The sequence below is a fragment of the Thermobia domestica genome, chromosome 6 (genome assembly GCF_964235325.1).
Source record: "Thermobia domestica chromosome 6, izTheDome1.hap1.1, whole genome shotgun sequence".
NCBI lineage: Eukaryota > Metazoa > Arthropoda > Insecta > Zygentoma > Lepismatidae > Thermobia > Thermobia domestica.
In genome coordinates, this window is record NC_137459.1 from 281615470 (window position 1) to 281640405 (window position 24936).

The 24936-nt window shown below is 32.1% G+C and overlaps 1 protein-coding gene across 3 annotated transcripts in view; it reads right to left on the reverse strand.

Annotated features, from left to right (window-relative positions):
- LOC145688508 (uncharacterized) overlaps positions 1–24936 on the reverse strand; it is a 906862-nt gene that overhangs the window by 31062 nt on the left and 850864 nt on the right. For all 3 annotated transcript variants that reach the window (XM_081762852.1, XM_081762851.1, XM_081762850.1), the window contains 4 exons: positions 18549–18644; positions 15783–15887; positions 13214–13330; positions 1965–2139 (listed from right to left, as the gene is read on the reverse strand). In XM_081762852.1, coding sequence (XP_081618978.1) covers positions 1965–2139; positions 13214–13330; positions 15783–15887; positions 18549–18644 — 493 coding nt within the window. The remainder of the gene's footprint in view (positions 1–1964; positions 2140–13213; positions 13331–15782; positions 15888–18548; positions 18645–24936) is intronic.

Genomic DNA, 24936 nt, shown 5'->3' on the forward strand with positions numbered 1-24936 from the left:
GAAAGAAGAGATGAAAATAGTACAAAAATTCATACCAGGATTGACTTTTTCTTATTGTTTTGATAAAAAATGCTATGATATAAAAATCTGTTCGATTGGAAAATTGTATTTCCTTGATGACTTTTTAAATCTCTAGAGCTTAAAATACTTTTATAGTTGATCATTTCCAATATGTTCTTTTACTTATTTTTAAATTCTAAGTAATAGTTATCAGATGTGTTCGAAACGTTTTTAATGTAATAAAATAATTTCCTGAGATTACAAAGAATTCAGAAGTGTTCCTGCAGCACTGATAATTTGCAACTAATAGCATTAACTATAAAATAATGTTGCGATAACTATGTATGTTCAAATTTATTTTCAATGATAAAGACTTAATTATGAGCGTTAATTATGTAGCAATAAAATGTTGATATATGAAGTCAACATCGTATTCAATATAGTGCATACCTGATATCTTTACTACTTTTAATAAATAAATTAGATATTTCAATCGTTTAAAAATTATTCGTAATTGTTGCACATTTTCATTGTTGTTGGTGTCTGAAACAATTTCCCCGTAAGCTTTTACGCGTTTTTCCAACTGTTTAACTTTAGAACCATTGTCGTATTGTTCAGTCTTCCAGAAGTATGTATTTTAGCATTGAGTGCACGTCTTTTGCATTTCAGTTTCAGTCATTGCTCTCTTATTGTAGAAACATGTGCGTTTTATAATCGTGAACAACCACATTAATTTTCTGTGAAATATTTATTGAAGAACATATTCATTATCATGTTCATTTATGTATGTATTTTAGCCATTAGTAACATGAGTATTGCATACATCTGTTCTTTGAAATGTCCAATACTAGTTCATATCATAAAAGATATCTAGTAAAACATGTAAAGTAGACGGCGTATAAATAAATCTGGCACAGACTTCATTCTTTTATACTACCAGATGAAAATAAATAAATAAATAAGATGGCAAAACATTTGAGGAATAATTTCATTATACTGGTAGCATTAATAATTTCCTGAAGAATTAAATATAAATTGGGAGAACCGGAGATAACTTTCGTACAGTAGTCGTATGCTTATTAAAGTGCAATATTTTGAAGAACTGGAGGTGCTCCTAATATTTTAAAACTCATTTACAATTATTTCAAAAGTTATTTGTTTGTATTTAGCATCTTGTGTTACAATGCAATCCCTCGCAAAGTTAGATACGATTATTTTAATCTAATTTCATAGAAACAATTGAGCTGCCTTTGAATTGCCAACTTCATTGAATGGTAACTTTTTAAGTACTTTGTTCTTGAACCAAGTTTACGACGATACTGAAAGTTTTCAATTTGTTTCCTTTACTGATATTTATTATAACTCTGCCGTATTCATGCTATTTTATAAGCAGCCATTTGCTATTCACTAATATACCTCCTGTTGGCAATCGTGGTACTTCGTAAAATATCAGTTACTGAATCAGAACTTGTTGTTCATACCAAGGTTCAAAGTCGTGCTTACACATTTCTCTTTGTAGTACACAAGTGCATATCTTCGAAAGTTATATTTGAAATCTTGATATTTCTTGCATGATTGCAAGCGCTGGATGTACCTAGAAACTCACCTCACTTTAGAAACTCTTCGAAATTACTTTTATGAAACCGTCTGTACTTAATCACTAAATTAACATTTAATATTTTATTGGTATTTTTTAATAAATATTTACAGTTGTATCATGTAAAAACAGTACCAAACACTGTAAGTGTGGAATTTAATAGATTTAACTTTCATAGCTTATAAGAGAATTATTCACTTCTTACCAACACATGAAAAACTTATGTATATTAGTAGCTAACGCGACTATATTCATGTTTGTCAAAATATACCTTAGTGCGACGGAATACTTAATTTCTCTCTAAATATATATTATACTAGAAGTAATTTTTTAAAAAAAATGAATATAAAGTGTTGTTTTGACTCACTGAGTGAGTTTTCTTCCATTTCTAAGATCTGGCTGATTTGTTCCTTCTCCTCTTGCTCTTCTGTTCGACTTTCGACTTCTTTTAGGATGAGCGGAACCTTCATAATATGTTGCACAGGTGCCACAAGAAGATCAGTTAACTGAAGCTTTTTGCATCGTGGATCCCTGTTGCACCACTGAAATACAATAGGTAGGGGAAACTTGCACCAGTATTCATCACGTCTTTCTTCATCCAATAACGGAGAAGGTACAAGGGATGAGGGATTATCTTGTGTGAGATATATTAGAAAAGGGTTAAAAGGAACGAAAGTGGTACTTCATAAATATGAGCTTGTCATTTCTACACATTCACTGGAGATTTGCTTGCTAAATGCACAGATATATAACATATTATTTTGTAAAAGTATTGAGGTTTAAACAATATAGGTCACACATTGATCTATTAAATAACTGAATGTTATTCTATAATTCTTAATTAGCTCATAATCGCTGTTACTTCATAATATATGGGTATTCAAGTTTGGATTCGAACCTAAGAATTTTCTGACTTGTAAGTTAAATTTAGTTTCTTAATGCGATGATCCAACCAATTTTTTTAAGGGATCATATGACCTATTAGAAAAGAGATTTACTGGTAGGATCATCTCATATATATACTTAAGTCATGAGAGAGAGAGAGAGAGAGAGAGAGAGACGAATAATCGTAAAAATGGCTTGTTTATGTGAATACATTTATGAAAATGGTGAATGGGAGCAAAATTAAATTTTAGAATATGGAACATGAAAGGAATATCATACAGAAACATTAAGAAAGGCTCAGCGGAGGAGGTTGCAGAACTTAACTCACGTAACTACAAAACTGTAGCTAGTTTGGAAATGTCGAAATACTGCTTGAGGTGTGGATTAGAGCCTAAGTGTTTTAGCATTTTAGCACATGGCGTTCCATATTATCCTCGAAATTGAAGAATGTAACAAAATTTTAGGGAAATTCAACCTCTTAGCCTTCTATGGCGAGAAGCTTATGCTATACTTTTACCTTTTGTGGTAAATGCATACCTACGCACTAAATTTATATGCAAATGGTAATTTATAATTTCTATACATGGTTGCTTTACCAAGTTCATTTCTTTCATATGTACAGTTTCAGACATTAACGGTATTATTGTGTTACTTCGAGAGAAATCTTTAAAATGTATAAATATCGGGTAATGTTGACCTCATTTCTGTTGACTGAAACTAACCTACAGACAAATCCGTTTACACCGTGTATAAAACCTTGAAGAAAGAGGAAAATCCCCCTGCAAAGGAAGTAAAATTGACCAACAGATACCTTGTGAATATTAGAGGCGGAAGGAAGGAAGTTGAATAAATGTACAACACTTTCAACTATTTAAAATTGTCATCTTACGTTTACATTCTCATTCACACTTAATCATTTACAAAGACTAAGAGGGCATTTCTAAAAAAAAAAACTAAATGGAAGACTAGCAGTACTGATATAATGATAGGTCGTTAGAAATTACTACATATATTCTGCCGAGAAGAGAAAATCTCGTATTCAACAGCAAACAAGCGACAAGGAAAAGGATTTTTGGACGACTGCTTGGCGTAATTTACAGAGTAAGAAAATATTTGGAGAAGTCTGACTCTGTGTTTCCTTGGCTACGGAACCTGCTTCTCTTACGGAAGTCGATTCCATTCTCTGAGGTTACTAGTTGCACTTACAGAACACCTGACAAACAAGTCTTGATTCACAAACCAGATCTCATTGTTGAATTTGTAAAATATGTATCTGTAATAGTTTATAGGCACTTTATATTACTATTCACATACAGGGTATATAGGTAATAGTAATATAGAGTATACCCCTCTGGAAATCAGGATAAGTAAAATAAACAAAATTAAAGAAACGATATTTCATGTATACCGCTATATTCTATCCAATTGTGTTATTTTCAGCTTTCGGTTTTTACCGGAAGTACGTTATGAACGCAGGAAGTTGATTTTTTTTTTTTTTTTTTTAATATAACAAGGTACTTTTCATCATGGTTTTGGATCCTACGTAAGGAAAAGGGGAGAACTTTTGTTTGAAATATTTTTGTGGGGGAAAAAAAATAAAAAAATAAAGATTTTTAAGTGACCTTTGAAATCGGCTGGTCCTGAATGCTGTATTAGTTTTCAGACCACCCGTACATCCCTCTGGAAATCTGAATAAGTAAATTAAACAAAATTTTACAAACAATATTTCATGCAATTGGCTATGTTCTATCGAATTGTCCTATTTTCAGTTTCCGTTGTTTACCTTAAGTACGTATTCACACCAGAGTTTTTAAAAAGCAACATGGTACTTTTCACTATGTTCGCCGCTTCTACGGTTTGTATAAAATTATGTGCAGAACTTTTAAATGCAACTGTTTGCTCCTGAATGCGGTATTCACTTGCATAGATAAAGTAATCCGACAATCCATTAAGTCATTTTATGCTCTACATATGTGTATTAGGTCGGTTTTATCTCTACTCATGGATAGAAGATAGTGTATCAACGCATGTGCAGTAGATTAGGCTCGTCTCTACGTTTGCAGAATAAGTCAGATTTGTTTATATACATGCGCAGTACGTCAAAATGTTCTCTACTCATGTACAGTAGGTGATCTCTACGCTATGCACTAACAATACTGGGTCTGATTCGATTCTAAGCAATTCTTTAATAAATATTTTCGTATATAGTGTTCAGCATATGTGAAGCGTGAGTTAAATAGGGGGTGCTGTTTCTCAGTTACTCCCGGATACATCTTTTCAGTAACTAAGGTTTAATCTCTCCACTCGTCAAGTTCGTTAAATCTTACTTCGTTAAAATTTAAGTCATAGTGCTACGTCAAGATAATACAACTAATAGAGGTGATCATTTTTTATTGCATAACTTACTACAGGTAACTCAAGTAACAACCTATTCTAACTCAAATCAAATTGATACTATCTATTGCAGTTTACTAATATCTATGGGGATGCTTATCAAAATTCAACTAAAAAAAATATTTTTGAACAAAGTAAAGGATAACAAAATGATTAGAAACGAAATGTTCAGAGAAACGAAACGTAACTACAGAGAAGCTTTCCAATGGTTTCCTGTCATTATGTAAATATAAATGCAATCTTTTTGGCAACATACCCTCACTGTATTTCAACGTTTAGATAGCCAGTATGTCGAGTAAAAATTGTAATAAAACATACCGCCTCTGTTCTTTTTCCACTTCGAACACTGGATACACGTTTGCAGATACAACAACATCTGGCGTCCTTTCATCTCAAACCAAACGGCGAATCTTTCATTCTTTACTATGCTGATTCTAAATGGTACCATAATTTCTCACTCGTCTAGCAAGCCGCGAGGAATGTCTCGTGTGTGAGGATTCTGGTATTATAGTTGTTGTTGTCAATTTTGCATCTTGACTGTAGGTGCCTCTACATACTACTAAAATTTGCATAATATCATATGCTTCTTTATTGGAATAAACCATGTCTTAAGAGGAAAAGGAATGATATGTTGTCACTTCGTTAAGATCGTATGCAAATGCAAAGGTAATGTGAAACTTTTTCACATTTAGCGTTTACTTTTAGAACAGTGCAATATTTAACAAGCACTGTTGCCAACTTACATGAAATATAGTAAATTTAACACTCACTACTAAATGATCGTAGTGACGTGACAACATATTGTTACTTTTTTCTTTTTAAACTTAAACCATGGTTTATTTCAATAAAGAAGCATATGGTATTATGGAAATTTTAGAAGAATGTAGAGGCAAATACAGCTTGGAAAGTGAATGTTTGGTGTGGTATTGGAAATTTGAATGGTCACAGATATGCAGAACTGATAGAAAAAGATTTTCCTACTTTATTAGAAAATATTCAACTCCAGCCACTTCGCAACATGTGGTTCCAACAGGACATATGTCTATCACATATATCACACTGTGCTTCTTGTGCACTAAACGGTATATTTTCCAATAAATGAACAGATAAATGTTACCTATTCACCTCAATCCCCAGACCTTACTGTCCTCGATCATTATTTGTGGGCCAGAGTAAAGGATTTAGTTTATAATCAACGTCCTACTACGAGGAAAGAATGAGTAATCGAATCAGAGAAGCTACCCAATCTCTTACGGCTGATGAAGTTCTTGGAGCTGGTAATCCATTCCCGAATAGAGTCAAGGCTTGCATCGAGGAAAATGGTGACCAGTTCGAGCACTTGGCTTGAACTATTAGGCTATTTATCACAACCTCATTAACTCACTTATCACGTATGCTGAACAAATATAAGAAATATTTGTTAACAACTTGCATAAAAGCGTGCCAGACCCAATATTATTCATACATACGGTAGAAACGAACCACTGCACTTCTGTAGGGAAGATTCTGACTTATTGTGCATGTGTACAGATGAACCTGATCTATTGAGCAAGTGTACAGACGAACTTCACCTACTGTGCATGCGTAGACACATTTTATGTACTATGAATGGGTAATTATGAAACAGACCTAATACACATGCGTAGAGCATAAAATGACTTAATGAGCAGGCACATCACTTTATCTATGTAAATGAATATCGCATTCGGAAGCAAATAGTCGCATTTTAAAGACCATTTGAAAGTTTTTCCATACATTTTTGCAAACCGTAGAATTCAAAAATACCATGAACATGAATATATTTCATTTTTTAAAATCAACTTCCGGTCCCAATAACGTACTTAAGGTTAAAACCGGAAGCTGAGAATAGCACAATTCGATAGAGTATAGCCGAGTACATGAAGTACCGTTTTTAAAACTTTGTTTGTTTTACTTATTCAAATTTCCAGAGAGGTGTACGGATGGTCTGGAAACTTATACCGCATTCAAGAAACAGTCGATTTCAAATGTATTTTAAAGATCTTTAGAAGCATTTTTCACCAAAATGTTTTAAACAAAAGTTTTCTATGTTTTATGTAGAATCCGACACCATGATGAAAAGTACCATGTTGAATTTAAAAAATGCAACTTCTGGTCTGAATAATGTATTTCTGGTAAAAATCGGAAGCTCAAAATAGCGCAATTGGACATAGAATAGCTAAATATAATGAAATACCGTTTCTAAGATTTTGTTTATTTTAGTTATTTAGATTTTCAGATGGATGTACGTGTGGTCTAGAACATCCGGCATAATGTAATTTAGCAACTCATACTACAGTGACACAGTGACGGAAGTTCGAAAAAACTTAGAGTCAATCTTAAATAATAAAATACTTAAATTTCAACATAGGGAAAAAGTTTAGAAACAAAAATTATGTTATGGTAAATACATATTGTCTTAGTAATCATACTTTATTGTAAACCTCTTATAGCTGTGCATTAAGCAAGAATAATACGACAACTTTATACTTTAAAATTTTTGCAATAATACATACATATATAAAAACGAAAATATTTCAGTACACTGTCTTGCAATTACTTCCCTCATTAATTTGAGTCAAAAGTCAGGTGAAATAAAAGTTCCTGAATGAAGAAAAAAATCTTTAAGTAAATTGGACTTCCAAGTTCAAGTTGAAGAAAAATAAAGTAATCTTCTTCGCTGATATATGTAGAAAGGTTAAATTATTTTGATTAAGAAAGAAAGATATTCTAATTTCCGACTGATTTATTTCAAACAAAAAGTTATTTCTACTCTATTCATTCACACAATTGCAACTAATGTCAAATATTTTAAAGCATAACAATTAGTACAAAGTAAAAAAGTTTAGTTGAAGAATCGAGAGATTATTTTCATTGTACACTGAAATAGTTTGGAAAGTGTTATGTGAATTACAACCTGAAAATTTACTGGTTTCTCGCATAGTTAACCCAATACAGGAATTATTTTACAGACCGGTTTCAAAGCAGTGAAGAACACTAAGCCATTTGCTCGCGTAACGAATTTTGTATATGCAAAACAAGAAAAAATATCAATACATTAGAGAATACATTAGAAACAATGCAGAAAAAAAGGTAGTCTTGGAATTATTCCAATCTTTAAAAAGCAACGAAGAATGCGACTTAAAATAAATTCAAGTACGAAAAAAAAACATAAATGTTTTACGAAGTGTGTGATTATTATTATTATTATTATTATTATTATTATTATTATTATTATTATTATTATTATTATTATTATTATTATTATTATTATTATTATTATTATTAAGTGTATTTGTTGTTTTCGGAGTGATTTTAAGAAGACTACATCTTTTTTTTGAAGAACCAGAAGAACTGCGTATATTCACTTTTGTTTACATGGATATTTGAAAACACATGAAGTTGAAAGTGATCAAACTTAAAGAAAGAAGACGCTCGGTTGTGATGTTAATCACATCACTTGTCTGTTTAATTTTACATCATTACCTTTGGTTGGTTGCTGATAAGCTACTAGCCAAGAAAATAATTTTCTAAATTTGTTCATCTAAAGAGAAATTTCTTGCGAAGTACATGGTTTAAAGGCAAAACAAGAATTTTAGGAGTGATCCAAAAAATGGATCAAAATGTGCGTTACCGCTAAGTCACCATTGGAAATAGAAAATTTAATTTAGTTTATATCTGCTATTAAGTAAGAAGAAATATTAATTAACAATTTACCTGAAAGACTTACAGCAGTAGTAGAATTTAATCCAATGATTGCGCAGAATTTCCAATAATAAGTAGATTAAGCAACAATATATTTCTAAACAATTAATTTAGGAATTTAAATGCTAATTGAGTGAACTTATTCATATGTAGGATGCAAAAATTGAAAATTCTTAAGGAAGATAGTTTTAAATTGCAATTAAGGCAAGTAATTCAAAACTTATAAATACAAATTCACAAAAAAAAAAATCTTTAATTTTTACGTCCGTGGGTTATGGAAGTTAGGCTAAATGAGACGGTGAGGATGAGAAACGAGTGACATGGTGGAATGAATGAAGTAGGATTAAACAGGAGAATCCTGAGAAAACCCACGTACACGGTGTTTGTCCACCACGAAGTTCACTTGGCGCGAGCTGGGATTCAACCAAGGACCCCGTGCACCAGAGGTGAACGTTCTACAACTGAGCCACCGCGATCTCCGGTACAAATTTACGAAATGGTACATTAACATGATTGGATATGCTTCAAAAACATAATTTTGAATTTTACATGTGCAATTTAAAGTAAAATGAGTTCTTAGAGATAAGAACTAATAATCTGCTCTGAAACAAAATGACTCAAAACAAAATCTTTCGTTCTTTAAGACGAATACTGAAGGAATAAATATGTAAATAAAAACTTTTAATTTTAAAATACAATCGAAATTAGTGGCAATACTCGTGATGCTGTGGGAAATGTGGACATAGTGATCAGATATCCCTAAAAATATTAGTTTTCTGAATATATATTTTGTTCGAACCTAGCATTCTTAACTCAACGTAAGTTGATTTAATTTGGAAAATTACCTTGGGAAGTAATCTAGCTTTTTTTAAAATATATATATATTTTTAATTACTATTAAGAAGAAAGCGAAACACAGCAATTATTAATGAAGATATAAAACTGAATTGCAGACAGTATAATGAAATATTGAACCCATATCAACAATTTTTCTTCCACTTTCCTGTTTTGCGAAAAAAAGAAGATAATTTTGAGTACTTTGTCACTTTTTTCTTATAACTTGACCCAATATTTCCTAGATGATACAAATCTTATTAATATATATTTTATTGGTATACAGTATATATGAAGGTTACTTCAATATGGATATTCTCAATTGATCTATCTTTCATATATTTATATGTAGAAATAATCCGTAAATGCAACAAAATAGAATTTTGCTCAATCATTCAAAAAGAAAAGAAAAACTGTTGATATGGATCGACTTTATTGAAAACGATAAGTACCACTCTTAAAAGATAGGAGGGAGGTTTGGAAAATCATTACACATCAATACTCTCGTGAAGACGGGTAATTTGTCACCATTTTCCGCTCGTAGAAGCTGTTTATAATAAAAATAATGAAATATTTTTCTCGATAATGGTTTAACTTTCTAATTTTGTTTCTTTAATTAATTACGTGTTAGCCTCAACATTAGAAGAGCAATTGTTGTTCCCAGGTTTCTGTTGTTTTTTCTTCTTAAGGTTATTAAATGGTAGCATCTTATAAAAAATCCATACAACATTCGTACCATGTACTTATACGTAGTAGCTGTCATTGTATTAGTTCACTAGGCTTATTTACGATTTAGTATATCTTACTATTGTTTTATATAGAATCAAGGTTACATGACATCTTGTACTTCTATCAAAGAAATTTGGTTCATATTTAACGATGCAGCATATATGGTTATTACTTATTATTTTTCACTATATTAATGTATATAATATATTATAAACTCGTATCTTCGTAAGTTGTCTTCGGCTTGTTTGGAGACAAATAGGTTACGTCTCAGCTCTTGTAGAACGTTTTCAAGAGTTACGGATTTTCAACTATTAGCAACTCATTTGGAAGTATTCAGTCTTCATTAATGAGAAATAAACTTGCAAATGAGATTTAGTATCAATCTACACAGAATATTCAAGAAGAAGTAGATTTTCTTTTATTGTGTACACGATATAAATTATTCTAAAGTACAACTTACTGGACTCAACTTATAACTGTTTGTTTGTGGATAATTTGCCTTAAATCTGTCAAAAAAAAACATTTGATCTATCGAGAAAGAAATCCAAAAATCCATTTAGTACTGGTACCGTCGATGATTTCACTCGGTTTTATATTGACATGTATGGAAGAGATACTATTTGAAATACTAATGATGATGTAACTGCGTGGAATGAATTTGGTAATTCTTTCCAGTAATATCAATGCTAATATCAAATTCATTCACAGAATGAGGTTCGTTAGAAATATCTTCGTAGCGTTTCTTTAGAATTTCTTAACGGTTTATAATAAAAATAATTAAAACATGACTTCATGCACATTTTTTTTTTCATTCATATAAAATAATAATTTAATTTGTTTCATCACAATACTTGTGAAGTGGAACATGCTATCGAAGTAACTATCTTAAGATCTTTGGTTTTACAAAAACGTTTTCATTAGTTTTGTCTTCAAAAGTTAATTGGTTTAATTAATAATTCAGGATTAAAAATATAGTAAAGGCTTTGTTGTAGTTCTTCTTCCAATATGCTGGCAAAATAGATAATTGTACATATATGTATGTATGTATGAACGAAAAAATGCAAAAGAATTCGCTACTGATTTATTAATTTTACTTTATTTGTGTTAAAAGAAACATTTGGTGAAAATGAGAATCGAAAGTACGTTGCTTTTGCTTAGTTTCACACTGATAAGCCACATAGGTTTCCAACGAAAAATAAGATCAACTTCTTAAGTATAAGTGTTCATTACAGGGAAATACTTTTGATTACTGTGTTGGAAACTAATACATTGTCATATATATCTTAATCTTGTTTTCATTATGTATACTTTCACTCAAGCATTTCAACATTCTGCACCACTACAAATGCGTAATATTTTGAAGAATGATCCATATCACATCAGTATCAATATCTTAACATTTCTCCTCAATCATATTTGAGCATTGTAATATTGTATGATTGTTCTCACTTTTAAAAAAATGTATTTTATACTGAGAACACATATAAAAGTAACCTTCACATATAATTGTGCAATGGATATGATCAAATATTGTTTAATATTGCACCTTGCGTTTATGTTATGATAGGAATTTGTATTGATTCTTGCCTTAGCTCTGCATTAATATTTCTATTTTCCACTAGAGTACGAAGTGAATTATCTGAAGGCTGCAATGAATGTCACGGCTTATTTCCTAGAATTTGTGACTGTAAAATAGAATACACTCTGCTTCTATCTTCATTTAAAGCATATTGAAACAAAAAACTAATATTTAAAAGTTAACTAAGATCACTTGTTCTGCCAGCAACAAGATTTCTTCTCTGAACAACAGCCAATCTGGAAAAATATTTGTTTGTTTCTCTTTTCACTTTTAATTTGTTTCAGCAATGGTTGAGAACCATGTTTTCTGTGGATTTGGATTTCTCTGAAATAATTAAGATTGTCTGCATTCCGACGAACATGCAATACAACTAACTTCTCCAAGGCGTAAAATCCACCCTTTTAGTCAAAACTGCTTTTACATATACTTACTTATCTCGTTTGTATTTGGTTTCCAAGATACACTGTTATTTTACGAGGCTAGAACTACTTTAAAAGAAGTAAATTATGTGGTTTGTAATTTATCTAGGTAATAAACACATACAGAGAAAAAAGGACAAATTACTTGTTGCAAGTATCGTCACCTTCAATTCTGAAAGATACAAGCTTTTTATAATGTTTTGTTATTTTCTTATTTCTTTCCTTTTCGGTTGATACTTAGCAATTGCTTGTATTATTAAACTGGAAAAGAGTACTAAAATATCAATAATGAAGATTTAAAAGCACAGTTAAACTTACATCACTCTTCGGCGTATTTGCTACACTAGTGTGACTACTTCAAGTAAAATAAAACAATCATTTCAGATTAAAAAAGAAAATAATAGAAAAGTTGCTCAATAACATACACAAAGTAACATTAAGAAATTTATAAGAAATAAATCTTTGATTAAGGTTAATCAAAACAATGCAAAACAGAACTAGAGGCAATTTTTACTGATGAATGACAGTGGAAATTAGTTATCCTGTGCCTTGACGTAAGAAAATTCTTCAATAGATGATCAAAATTAATATGCTAGTAGAATGGAATTTAAAATCCTTTCACTGTTGAACGATGCAAGATGACTGAATTTCAGGTGAAATTTGAGTCGTCTTCTCCTGCTTCCTTGTTCCAGTCCCTTCTTCAACCTGTGATGAGGCAAGCTACAAGAGGTACAAATATTAGAGAAGAAAGAAAAAGAAAACTTGGTGCGATATTACCGCATTGTCACGAGAATATTGGAGTGTAACAGTCAATCCAATAATTCTAAATTCAAACTTAACTGTTGTTAAAAGTAATATCTACAGCAGCTCCTTATGTACTATAGCAAATAAACAAACAAACAAATTAATGAAATTAACTATTTTTGAAAGTTACGTTTTTCTTTATTTCTTTTCTTTTCTTTTTTTTTCTTATTTCTATCATAAGGAGCATGGGAATAATAAAATAGCTAAGGAATATAGACATTTTTATCTGTTTTCAAAAGCAAACCTTACCTTCTCGAATTCGCAAAATTCTACTTGTCTTCGAAGTGTTTCTAAGTAATTCAGAGCATTGATGTAGTTGAGAGCATAACGATGATAAGCTTGAGATAAGGAATCAGCCTTTGTACTCTAGAAAGAAAGTGGTGGAGTTAAAAAGAGCTTAATATCTTAAAGCATTACTGTTGTTAACTGAAACATTTGACTTAAAGTAAATGAGTAAATAAAACAAGAAATGGTAATTATTTACTATAATTACATTAGTTTGAATCAAGGATCAATTATTATTAAATTAATCTTGTAAGGTCATTAATTGTACATTTGAATTAACACTATATTTTTAGTAGATATGTTAGTGAAACTACAAAGCTGTACAAAACATTTGTATTGGGCAACAATTCGAAAGTAGTTTGTTAAGTACTTTTTTCTTTGTTTCATTCTTAATGGATATTGCTTGATTGTTATTATTATTATTATTATTATTATTATTATTATTATTACTAACGATCGGATGTTCAGGGACTAAAAATAGAAAATATGCAGGCAAAAAATAATAATAATAATAATAAAATAATAATAAAACAAGCGCCGAGATATGTATTAAAATGTAACTCGAAATAATGGAGACAAGGATTTGATTACATTCGGAAATTGAAATTACGACTAGTGTTCAAATACTTCATAAACATACCTAGTCGCTGCATGTATAGAACTATTTCCAAAGAAAGAAGCATAAAATTCCTTCCATGTATATCTAATAAATTATATATAGAATCTTATCATTTCATAAAAACTATTCACTTATTCAAAAGTGACCTATAATTTATTGCTTCAGACTGCAATCCAAAGTTTTACAGCATGATACACATAACAGTCCGAGATTTATTCGGTCATTTTCAAATAAGTGTAAATTCTACGTACATTTTAACATATTTTGGTAATCCGTCAGGAGTGATCATTAACTTTGATTCCAGACGATAGTGAAGTATTTTATAAAGCAATGTAATGCAATGTCACATACCGAGTAAGCCTCCCCTGCTATGTGCAGGTACGTTTTGAGCTTCAACTGCCTATATACTGTTTTGGATCCAAACCATTCCATCTAAAAATTATGTCATACTCGCGTAAGAAAGCATCCCTAAAATATAGCAATTGCATTGACAACGACAATATTAAAATGACCGGAGAGTTTAAGGATCTCGTGGTCACTTTTGACACCAAACTAACATTTTCCCATCACGTTAAAAAAATTGTGAACGAAGCTTATAGAAACCTGAGGTATACAATACAAACTAGAAAGGATTTCAAGAAACAAGACACAATAAAAACGATATATAATGCAATAATTAACTCGAAACTTGAAGACGCTTCCAAAATTTGGAAACCTGCAAGCAAAATTATAGCCGCAAAATAGAAATGATACAATCAAAATTCGCAAGGTACTTAGTTTTTAAGGAAATAGGCATATATCTTAAATTTTAAACATACCAATCTTTTTAATTAAACAAATGAACTATTGTATCCTTTGACAGCAGAAGAAAAGTTCGGTTACTCTGCCTTCTATACAAAATTATACACAACAAAACTCAAGTTTTGCAATTACTTGAACCTCTGAAATTTAAAGTTCCCAATGCCAGAAGACGTCCAAAAGCTGGCTTATCTCACAGTCGTTGAAAACCAATATAATGAAAAACTCACTTATTTGGAGCACGTGTGACCTTTACAACAAACTTTGTGTGGTTGATCCAAGTATTGATATATTCAGAATGTCCTTCACTAAATTAAAAAAGCAGTACTTTTTTAAGTGACAGAATCAATGATTACACAGTCACTAAAATTATCACTTGTATGCTTATCCTTCTGTTACACGTATATCTGTTGTTATGAATACTGTAAATGGGTATCTTTACTTATAGTATTCTCTATAAGTAAGTAAATAAATAAATTTTGATAGAGTTGGCGCTTACCCTTATCTTCCCATGAGCCCCTCAATTGTTGCTTTGATCGTATAACACATTTCTAGAACAATCTCTTTATATTTTGAAGGATATAATTAAGTCATATTTAAAGCACGTAAAAACATGTGGATTGATAAATCTTCATTGTTGAGTATTTGCCAAATTCTTTTTAGTTTGTCCAAGTCCTTATAAGCCGCAACTCTGCACATTTCTTGAGGTCACACTCTTTCTACGTATGGTGTGCATCTTGACCTCGATAAAGTTCGTTTTTGTCATTTTTCAATTTCTAGTAAGCGACAGAAACTCTTACTGAACAAAAGATCTATGTAATTATCTCAACGAAATCCTGATTTTGAAGAAAATATAAATAATAGGCAATTTTTGGTATTTAAATTGCAGTATAGGCAATATAGTATGACATAGGTAAAATATGTAAAATAAATTTTGCTGAAACTCAAGCATAGACTCCCGAAATGAACTTCTAATACTTACAGAAGTAACATCAAGGAATAGCTATTTTACCTAACATACGATTTTTACATATTACATTAAAACTTGAATGGAATTCTTTTAACATCAGTATCAATAAAAGCATACAAAGTCTTTTAGTAACCACTGGAATGTACCTTTTGGAATAATTTGACTAATATTTCTGTTGTTGCTACTTCTCCTGAAGGTCCAACATGTTGCAGTAAAAGACTGATGAATTCTTTACAGAAAGCATAAGTAACCTGAAAACAAAAAATAATAATGATTAGTTATTCCAAAGAGTAAATAAGAGTGACATACGAACTAACATATTATTAGAACTGTGGCCATAAATAAGTATACTCCACCCTTTGTTAGGGTCTATCTGTGGCGAAATAAGCAAGAGTATTGCAACACAAGCAGCTGGGAATTGGGACGAATACTATTGCTATGCAGTTGGAAACAAATTCATTTGGCGGCTCTGTTACAACGTCGAAAAATATTGATGACAACAGATTCGGTTTGTTGCACTTAACATACTGATGAAGATATTAACTATAGTAAGTGTAATGTTGATATTTATTATTGTGGTTGACAAGTATTTGATTGAATTTTCTGCGCATAAGTAAATGAACCGCGGCCTGGAATTAAATTTTGATGCACTCGATTTCAAGACAGTAGTAATCATTGTCGATAAGTATTAATAAATGCTACTAATTGGAGGTGATTTCTTTTATACGTAATGTTGTGTTAAGTAGAAAATTGGATAAGATAAACGCTGTGCCAGAAAGAAAATGAATCCCCATATTCCTTCAACTATTTTAAACACATTAAAAAAAATAAGAAAACTAATACAATTGACTTCAGAATCCAAATACTTTGAACACAGGATAATACGGGAGTAGTAAACATACATTTGTATAAATAGAACAAAATAGCAAAAACAAAAAGTAAACATTGATTCAGAGAAAGGTATCAACCAGAGACGGAAACATCCTAAATGACTCCGAAAATGTTCTTCATTGGAAATGGTATTTCGATAATCTGTTAACTAGTCATGTGGAAAGCGAAGAAAACGATAATGAAGTGCATACTGCCGTGTGCACTTCATGTGTTGAAGAACCATCCCTCTTAAAATACAGAGTACGCAGTGGCGGATCTATAGTTCAGCAACAGGGAAGTCATATTTGGAATGGTGGTGAATCTGGCTTTGAACCCCCTCCCAATGCAAATTCATTTCCTGGCTTTGGGACCTTCGTGATGTTTTATTTTGAAGGTATTCTTTAAATTCTGATATTAGATATAAATATTGCAGGAAAGATTTGCCATTGCATAATAATATTATCCCATATATATTCATTGTACATAGAATTATTGAATTTAGCTTTGCATACTTTATTGAGCACAAAGAATTCAAGTTATTTAAGAAGTGAAGGAAAGAAAATGATGTTGCCAACAGTACTCAATTCATTTTTTCAATTGAATTTTCCTAATCGATTCTGTCAATGAAATGAAATTTCTAGTTTTGCATCCTATGCTACTGCCCTTAGGCTAAAGGAGACGGATGAATTAATTAAATTGAATTATGAAATAATGGTGGGATAAAAATGTAGGAACAAGGGAGAACTCACAGAAAACCCACAGACACGATATTGTTCAACACAAAATCGTGTGGGCGGGAATCAAACCAAAATCCTTTGCACCAAAGATGAGCACTGAGTCACTGTGTCCTCCCTCTCCCACGTAGAAAAGTATGACTGTGGACATGGTGCAACCTTATGCACGTGTTTTTCTATTGTCCAATATAAACGTATACTTGAAAAGTAGCAACATTTTCTGAAAGCTCTTCTTCATTGTTTTACTTTGCAGATTAATATCACTTCTATCCCTAGTGTGTTGAAAACAAATTTTATGAGGAAAAAAAGGAGGAATAGATCGATATGATAATTTGTAAACAAAAAAAAGTGATAGTGCCTAAGTAAATTATTAAAAAAAAACTTAAAAAGAGGAACCATTATAATGTGTTTTTTTTTTTTGGTAATAATAACTTGTCTTAAGGGACAATGGAGATAGAAGTTAATAAAACTTTCTAATTGTAAAAAAAAAAAAAAAAAGTTTTTAATGTAAAGTTAAAAATGGAGTTTTTAATGTAAAGTTAAAAACTAATAAAATTTGGTAATGTAATGGGATTTAGGCTGGCAGAAAGGAAGAAAAGAAAAAAAATCACGGAGGCAGCCGAGACGTCAAAAAGAATTACTTACCCATGTGGAAAAAAGCAATGTTGAACATTGGGTGAGAGGTTTTTACATTTTTCTGTGAGTTTAATTACTCCCACTACTAAAAGCTTAGTTAAAAAAAAACAAAAAAAAAAAAAACGGTCTAAGTTATAATAGTTTGGTTTTCTAGCGAAAACCGTTTTAGTAACTAATAACTCAAATATTATGCAAATAATTTCATTATTATCATTTTGTACATGGTATAAATAAAATTATAACTAAGCATTTTAAGGTAAAATAAATTCTTTTACTTTACTTCTATAAAAGAAAATTAAAACCTACCTCTCATGCGCTGATAGACATCGTGGGGTACTGGTTAATAGCAAATAATATAAACTAATATTATATACCATACCTAACTCAAGTTATTTAATCAAACAATTTTATTAATCATTAAATAACTTCCAAACACTTTGCTAGTTTAGCTAAAGTGTAATACAGTAAATATATTAAAAGTAAAATAAGGCGTCAAGGGATCGCCTGAACATTTTATTGTCAATTATTGCCACAGATGAAATATGTTGTTATAAAGAACCGTAAGAAACTGAAATATTTATGATTCCCAAAAGTTATGAAGATCAATTAAATAAAAGCATGAAATGAAAGAAATTAAGAAGAAAGAAAATGAGAGGAAAGATTTCCACTTACACAACATAATTCATCCAAGTTCCCAAACAAAAGTTCTGGTTCAGCAAACATTGCAAAACCTTCTACTTGAATTTTCTTCAGGGGCTCCATAAAAACCTGTAGAAATAATAAAATAGATTTAAAACAAAAATAGTATTCATACTTCTTTGCGAAATTTTAACGGAGAGAAACATGTAATAATTTAAATTATTTATTTATTTATTTTTGATGTTTCGTTAATTTTGTATATGATTCTGTTGACCATTCTGCTGACATTTCGAACATTATAACCATTTCCGTCACTGTCAGAGCTGTTAGAACAAATTAAGTTATTTAAAAAGCATGATTACTGACAACAACAAGAAAGTTACGTAGAATGTGTTAGAATATATCAATTGAAGCAAATATTTTGTGGATATTATTATTATTATTTAAACATACGTTTGATGAAAATAAGGCACAAATTGCGTTCAATAAAGAACATAAACGCTAGATATGCATTGAACTTCTTATGAGTCTGTATTAATGTTCAGTACAATGTAAAATCCTGATGCAAGGAACATCGATTATACATGCACTTGAAGCAAGAAAAACAGGATCCCTATGACAGGAACGGTTATAGTTCTTTGAAACGTCAGTAAGATTAATGTAAAATCAAATAAAAGGTGTCTGAAGCAAGAAATTGCATTTTAATTGATTCATACTAGTCACAAATGGTTTTCAAGTGTAGCAAAACTTTGATATAGTACTTTCCAGTATATCACGTTTCATAGATTCATAATTTTCCTCACACTATTGTTCAGAGTTGTGAGTCACAAAGTTGATCCAACTGATTGTTTTTGGTTACGATAATAATCCACAAATAAGATGAACGCAATAAATCAGATGAGACTATCCCATTATCGATAAAATGATAAGGATGCCATAACATAAATGAAGGCTGGGGTGAAGTTTAGGCAATATTGCTGGTGTGATTTTTGAACCGCATGTAAATATGTAACAAGGGGCTGGTGACGTGTGATGTTAGTGTATGGATAATTGTAATAGAGTCAGAAATTAACTTACCCCAAATGAAACAGGGTGAAAGTAACGCATGTAGTAGGAACTGGCAACTGTGTCCTGTTACTGGTAGGCGGCTCTCATTTCGTGCACCAGTCCAGAGACAGTTATTCAACATGGCGGTCAACAGTGGAATGTGTACGCAGAACAGATGATTGTGATGAAGATTCTAGTGAAGCAGGGCATAAGACCAGTTGAATATTTTTAATATTTTAGTCATAATACGGTAATGAGACACTAAGATACGGTAAGACATTTTAATGGCGCAATAGCTTCAAAGATGGCTGTCTGCCTGTCTCTGACAGTCCCGGTCATGATGGATCCTAGCCTACAGCAGTCATTCCTAAGAACATTTAACACGTTGAACAGATCACCATTGACAATTGTCCCATAACCTGTCGTGAAATTGCAAGGATGTGCAATCTTTCGTTAGGAACAGTGAACACAATAATCCGTGACCATTTGCTGTTCCAAAAAGTGAGTGCTTGTATTGTTCTGAAACATCTTTTCGCTTCTGGCCGGCACTGAAGAGTTGAAGTCTGCACTGAATTAGAAGACTGCCAAGTGATTTTCACCTGTTTGGACTCCTCAAAGAATTAATCGAAGGTGAAAATTTCCACAGTGATGATGATGATGATGATGATGATCAAGTGAAACAAGGTGTTCTAGAATGGTTCAGACGCATTGAAAACCTGGCTAAGTCAAGCCTTTCAGACATTAGCTAAACACTTGTAAAAATTAAAAATAGAGAGGTTTCTGTTCGGGCCACCAAATTTGTAAAAAATTAAAAATTGATTAAAGATGTAGGAGTGGTTGTTCGGAACGCCAAATTCTGTAAAAGTTGAAAAGAAGTGGGGTGTTGGGTTCGTGTTCCGGGTGCCACAATTTATATTATGTGCACCACCGTTGAAGTCTCCGTTCTTCGAACTAAAATGGTTCATGACTCGATACGCCACTGTTTCCAATCTGGATATGACGTCAAAAAAAGGCTTGGCATAGAAGTATTGGACTTCGTTGGCCTGTTTGAGCTCAATTTCTAACTTTTCACGCTTATATCTCCGCAACGGTTGCGATCGAGGATGCATCCCCTTTCGTGTTATGTTATTTTGGGACAAGGTATCCAACGGCCATAGTCCTGACTCGAAGTCAGAGTTACACTTGGATAGGTTCCCTCGTTAGAGGCAAAAAGAAGTAGCTCAACAAGATCTGACTTATTCCTTTCTGCTTTTAAGCAACTATGGAATTTGTAGTAGGTGCTTTTATACACAAGTATATCTGACTTATAACTTTTTGCACATTCCAGTTGCCTCAGTTCTCACTGTCAGTGAAAGATGTTCAGCCGTTTCACTCGTGAATGTAAAATACATGAAATGATTAAAGCGAAACCTGATAGCAACGAAAGCGTGGAGCAAGAAGACAAGAGTAAAGATTTTATTTTGTCAAAAAATATTTAGTCATCAGATAAAGAGTCATTAGTTGATTCGGAATCGTCATTCAATCCTTCGACCGAACTAAGCACAGATGAAGATGAAAGTGTAAGTTATAAGACTAGAAGAAGGTTATTCCAAGATAGTAATAGTAAATGTTAACAGCACCAGAAGAAACTCGACAGACAACAACCACACAATGAAGTGCCAGGTAAAGGTGAATCATCAGCTGTTCGCCAGACGTTGGTGGAGAAATACAAGTATATACCGAAACAGGAACTAAGCAAAATCGGAGAAAAGTTGCAAATCCGAAGAGTGGCGTAGTAACAGGGCGAAAGAAGACGATTAAAGGGTGAGATGTTTGAAGATTTCGGCGGTAAGAATTCGCTTGTGGTGCAAATAAAGGGCATGTGTAATTGCAAGAACAAGTGTTTATCTACTGTAGATAAAAGAGAAACAGAGAGAACTTCATGAAGAATTTTGTTATACAGAAACTGGGACAAAAAAAAAGCAGTTTAGGCACTATTAGTTTGTGTGTTGTTGAAACTCCAAAGAAAAGCAAGCGTCCAAGAACTGGCGAAAAACAAAGAAACATGAATCGTATTTTCAATTTTGTGATTGAAGAAAGGAAGGAGCGAGTATGCAAGTACTGAAAGGTACAATGAATGAAATCTGGCGGCAATACAGGACCCAATTTATCGTTGAGTATTCAATGAAGATTTCAATGTCGTTTTCAAATTCCTATCCTAGGATTCTTGTGATGTTTGTGGTGAATTTAATATCAAACTGAAAACCTCTACAGAAGATGTAAAACCGGTTGTGAAGAACGGTACAGAAAGCACATTGATCTTCGTTACAATTTGAAATCTACAGATAAAGATAGATCCAGTGAAAACAAATTCCATTGTACTCTGCTTGTGGATTTACAAAAGTGTCTACCAATGCCAAAACTAAACAACTTCATAGGTTTTTATAAACGGAAACTCTGGACATTTAACTATACAGCTTTCGATGCAACAGACTGAAAATGCCATTGTGTTGTTTTGAATGAAAGTATTGGTGGTCGAGGTGGAAATGGCATTGCTTCAGCATTGCTTTCTGTTATTGAGGACTTCCTTACAATGTGAAATGTATAGTCTTATGGTGGGACAACTGTGCTGCTCAAAACAAAAACTTTTCTCTTATCTTGTTGTATATATAGAACATTGCACAACGCCTGCAATTTGAAGCTATCGATCACAAATATTTACTGAAGGGGCATGTACACTCATGTAAAAAATTATTGTCGCATGTCTATAAATATGTTGTTATAGGAATATAACTTGATAACGAATTCGCCCGGTATTTTTCATAATGTTAGTATGTGTATATTCGGCAGAGACATGTATGTGGCAAATTTCATGTCAAAAGAACAGTAAATAAGAACAATAAAACGAAAATAAAACTTTCTTGTCCATTTAGCAACATTTTGTTTTACTCATTCTAATTTTCGTATTTATAATTCTTTTCCTATGAAATTTACCACAAATATACATTTCCCGATTATACACATAGTATCAGTATTAAAAGTACCCTGCAAAATTTTTATCAAATTATATTCTTACAGGAAGACAGTTATAGATATGCGACAATCATTTTGGACATGAGTGTACATAATGAAGTTGATGGTTTTCATTCCAATATTGAGAAAGACAGCAGAAGAACTCACCAAACGATTACTATATGTCAGGACTGGGCAAATTTCATTGCCGCTAACAAAAAATCCTGTATCACACACAACTGTTGAGGCAGTTTTTGAATTTCAGCTCCTTTGCACAAAATGGAAAACAGTTAATAAACCTCAAGACATCAGAATCTGCAGAAGCTGTGAGAAATAGTGAGACTGTGTGGATTTCGTGCCAGCAGAGATTTGCCATTTTGTTACCAATACAAGAAATCATTTGCAAATAGTTTCATTACAGTAAACGTTCAGCACAATCGCCGACCGAGCATCATCTTACCCACAACATTAAATCCTGCTACAGATAAGCAACGTTCGGTGAGTTACAACAAATGGAAATACTTACAAGATATGAAGAAATGGATCAACCCTGTATATAATCACTTTTTTGAAACACTTCCGCATGCAGGACAGAAGGAAGAAGATACTGAATTCATCGATGATCCTGAAGCTCAATAACTTGAACAATGTTGTTTGCTTGCACTTGCTTTCTATTCCTGTTCCATGCTTCTTATATATGTAGCTATTTAATTAAAGTAAGCCTCAAAATAAATCTCTGTAATATTTTCAACAATTCTTCTTAAGAAACAGAGGAAGTGATAAATACCCTGCCTTTGAAAGAACTGTCAAAGCACATTAAAAGCAAAAAGGGGATGAGTCGGGCAACTTTTTTTTTTTTTTTTTAATATTTTTTTATTATTAAACGGTGAAAGTACAGACAACTGTCCCAATGAGACCTCTTAGTACGAAACATTCATAACTTTATTGTAAATTAAATTCAGGCCAATTGCTACGGAAACCGTTTATATATTTAAGGTGAAACACAACTTTACACTCTTTATTGTCTGTCCTGAAAATTTAATAAAAATTACTTACTCCCCTCTGCCTTTAAGGTCCGGATATAAAAACTGTTCTATGATTTATTATTATTATTATTATTATTATTATTATTATTATTATTATTATTATTATTATTATTATTATTATTATTATTATTATTATTTATTCCAGTGATATTAGTAACAGTGACTAAAATTAAGTCCCTGTCTTTGTTTCACCCTTTATATGTATTTGATTCTTAGAAATAGTATTAGAGATTTTTTCGTAAGTACTGAATCTAGACGTGAAGAGACAGCCTTAACAATCGGTTCCGGGAACTTGAGTTGAGTTGATTTTGAGTTTTAAAGTCCCTTTCAGCAGCGAGGATATATGAGATGGGACTTAACGATGAACGTGGAATCCGAACCACATGAGCTCCCGCCGGGAATCAAACCTGGAGTCCGGGAACCTGAGAAATTTTAATAACCAGTTTGGATGAACCAATGAGAACTGGATGAATGATACCATTGCTTGTATTTATCCCTTGCCTCTCACCTTTGATGGATTCAAACAAGTTTGTTTTCATAGCAGTTGTCGCAGCAGTGTGAAGTGATGATTTTCTCCTTCATTTCTTTTGCTGCTTCTATTTTTATACCAGGATTCATCATTTCACTACTGATGTGTATAATCACAGAAAATGGGCAAAGCTTTATTAATAAGTGTATATGTAGGGAACCAGCAGCGACATAAGAAACAAAAAAGTCACAATAGATACGTACTAGACGAATGCTGGGGAAAGGTAGAAGAAGAATTAAGAGTTACACGTAATTAACCGTGAAAACGAATGCTGGAATTCTCCTAGAAGTTTCTGTTTTTAAGAACCCGAAGCGAACCAAATTCAGAAGCCTCCAGCGTACAAAGCTGTGGAACGCGGCCTCTGCTACCGAGCGGAGCTCGGCCACCAAATATAGCATTCTTTAGTTCTCAGACGATGGGCTACTTGCCCACAAATTTCCTTTCAGATCCGGCCAGGAGTAACCAAGAAATAAAGTACCACGTATAAATCGAGGTACCAAATATAACCAATATTTATACCTTTTATGATGAGTTACTTGACTACAAAGTTTGTTCAGATTTGGACAATAGTTACCGATAAATAGAGAACCAAATACGAAAATAAGTAAAAATCAATGATAGTTTTATTACCAAGAACGTATCCTATCCCTATTTCCACATAAAAAATACCAATATTTTATGGAGACGACATCCATCGTATGGAACTGCAGCAGGACTAAGCTTCAACTTACATGGTCAAAACATCGGCCTTTTACCGACGCATGGCACCGGCTTTTTTTTTTTTTAATTTAGCGTTCCTTTTCAATAC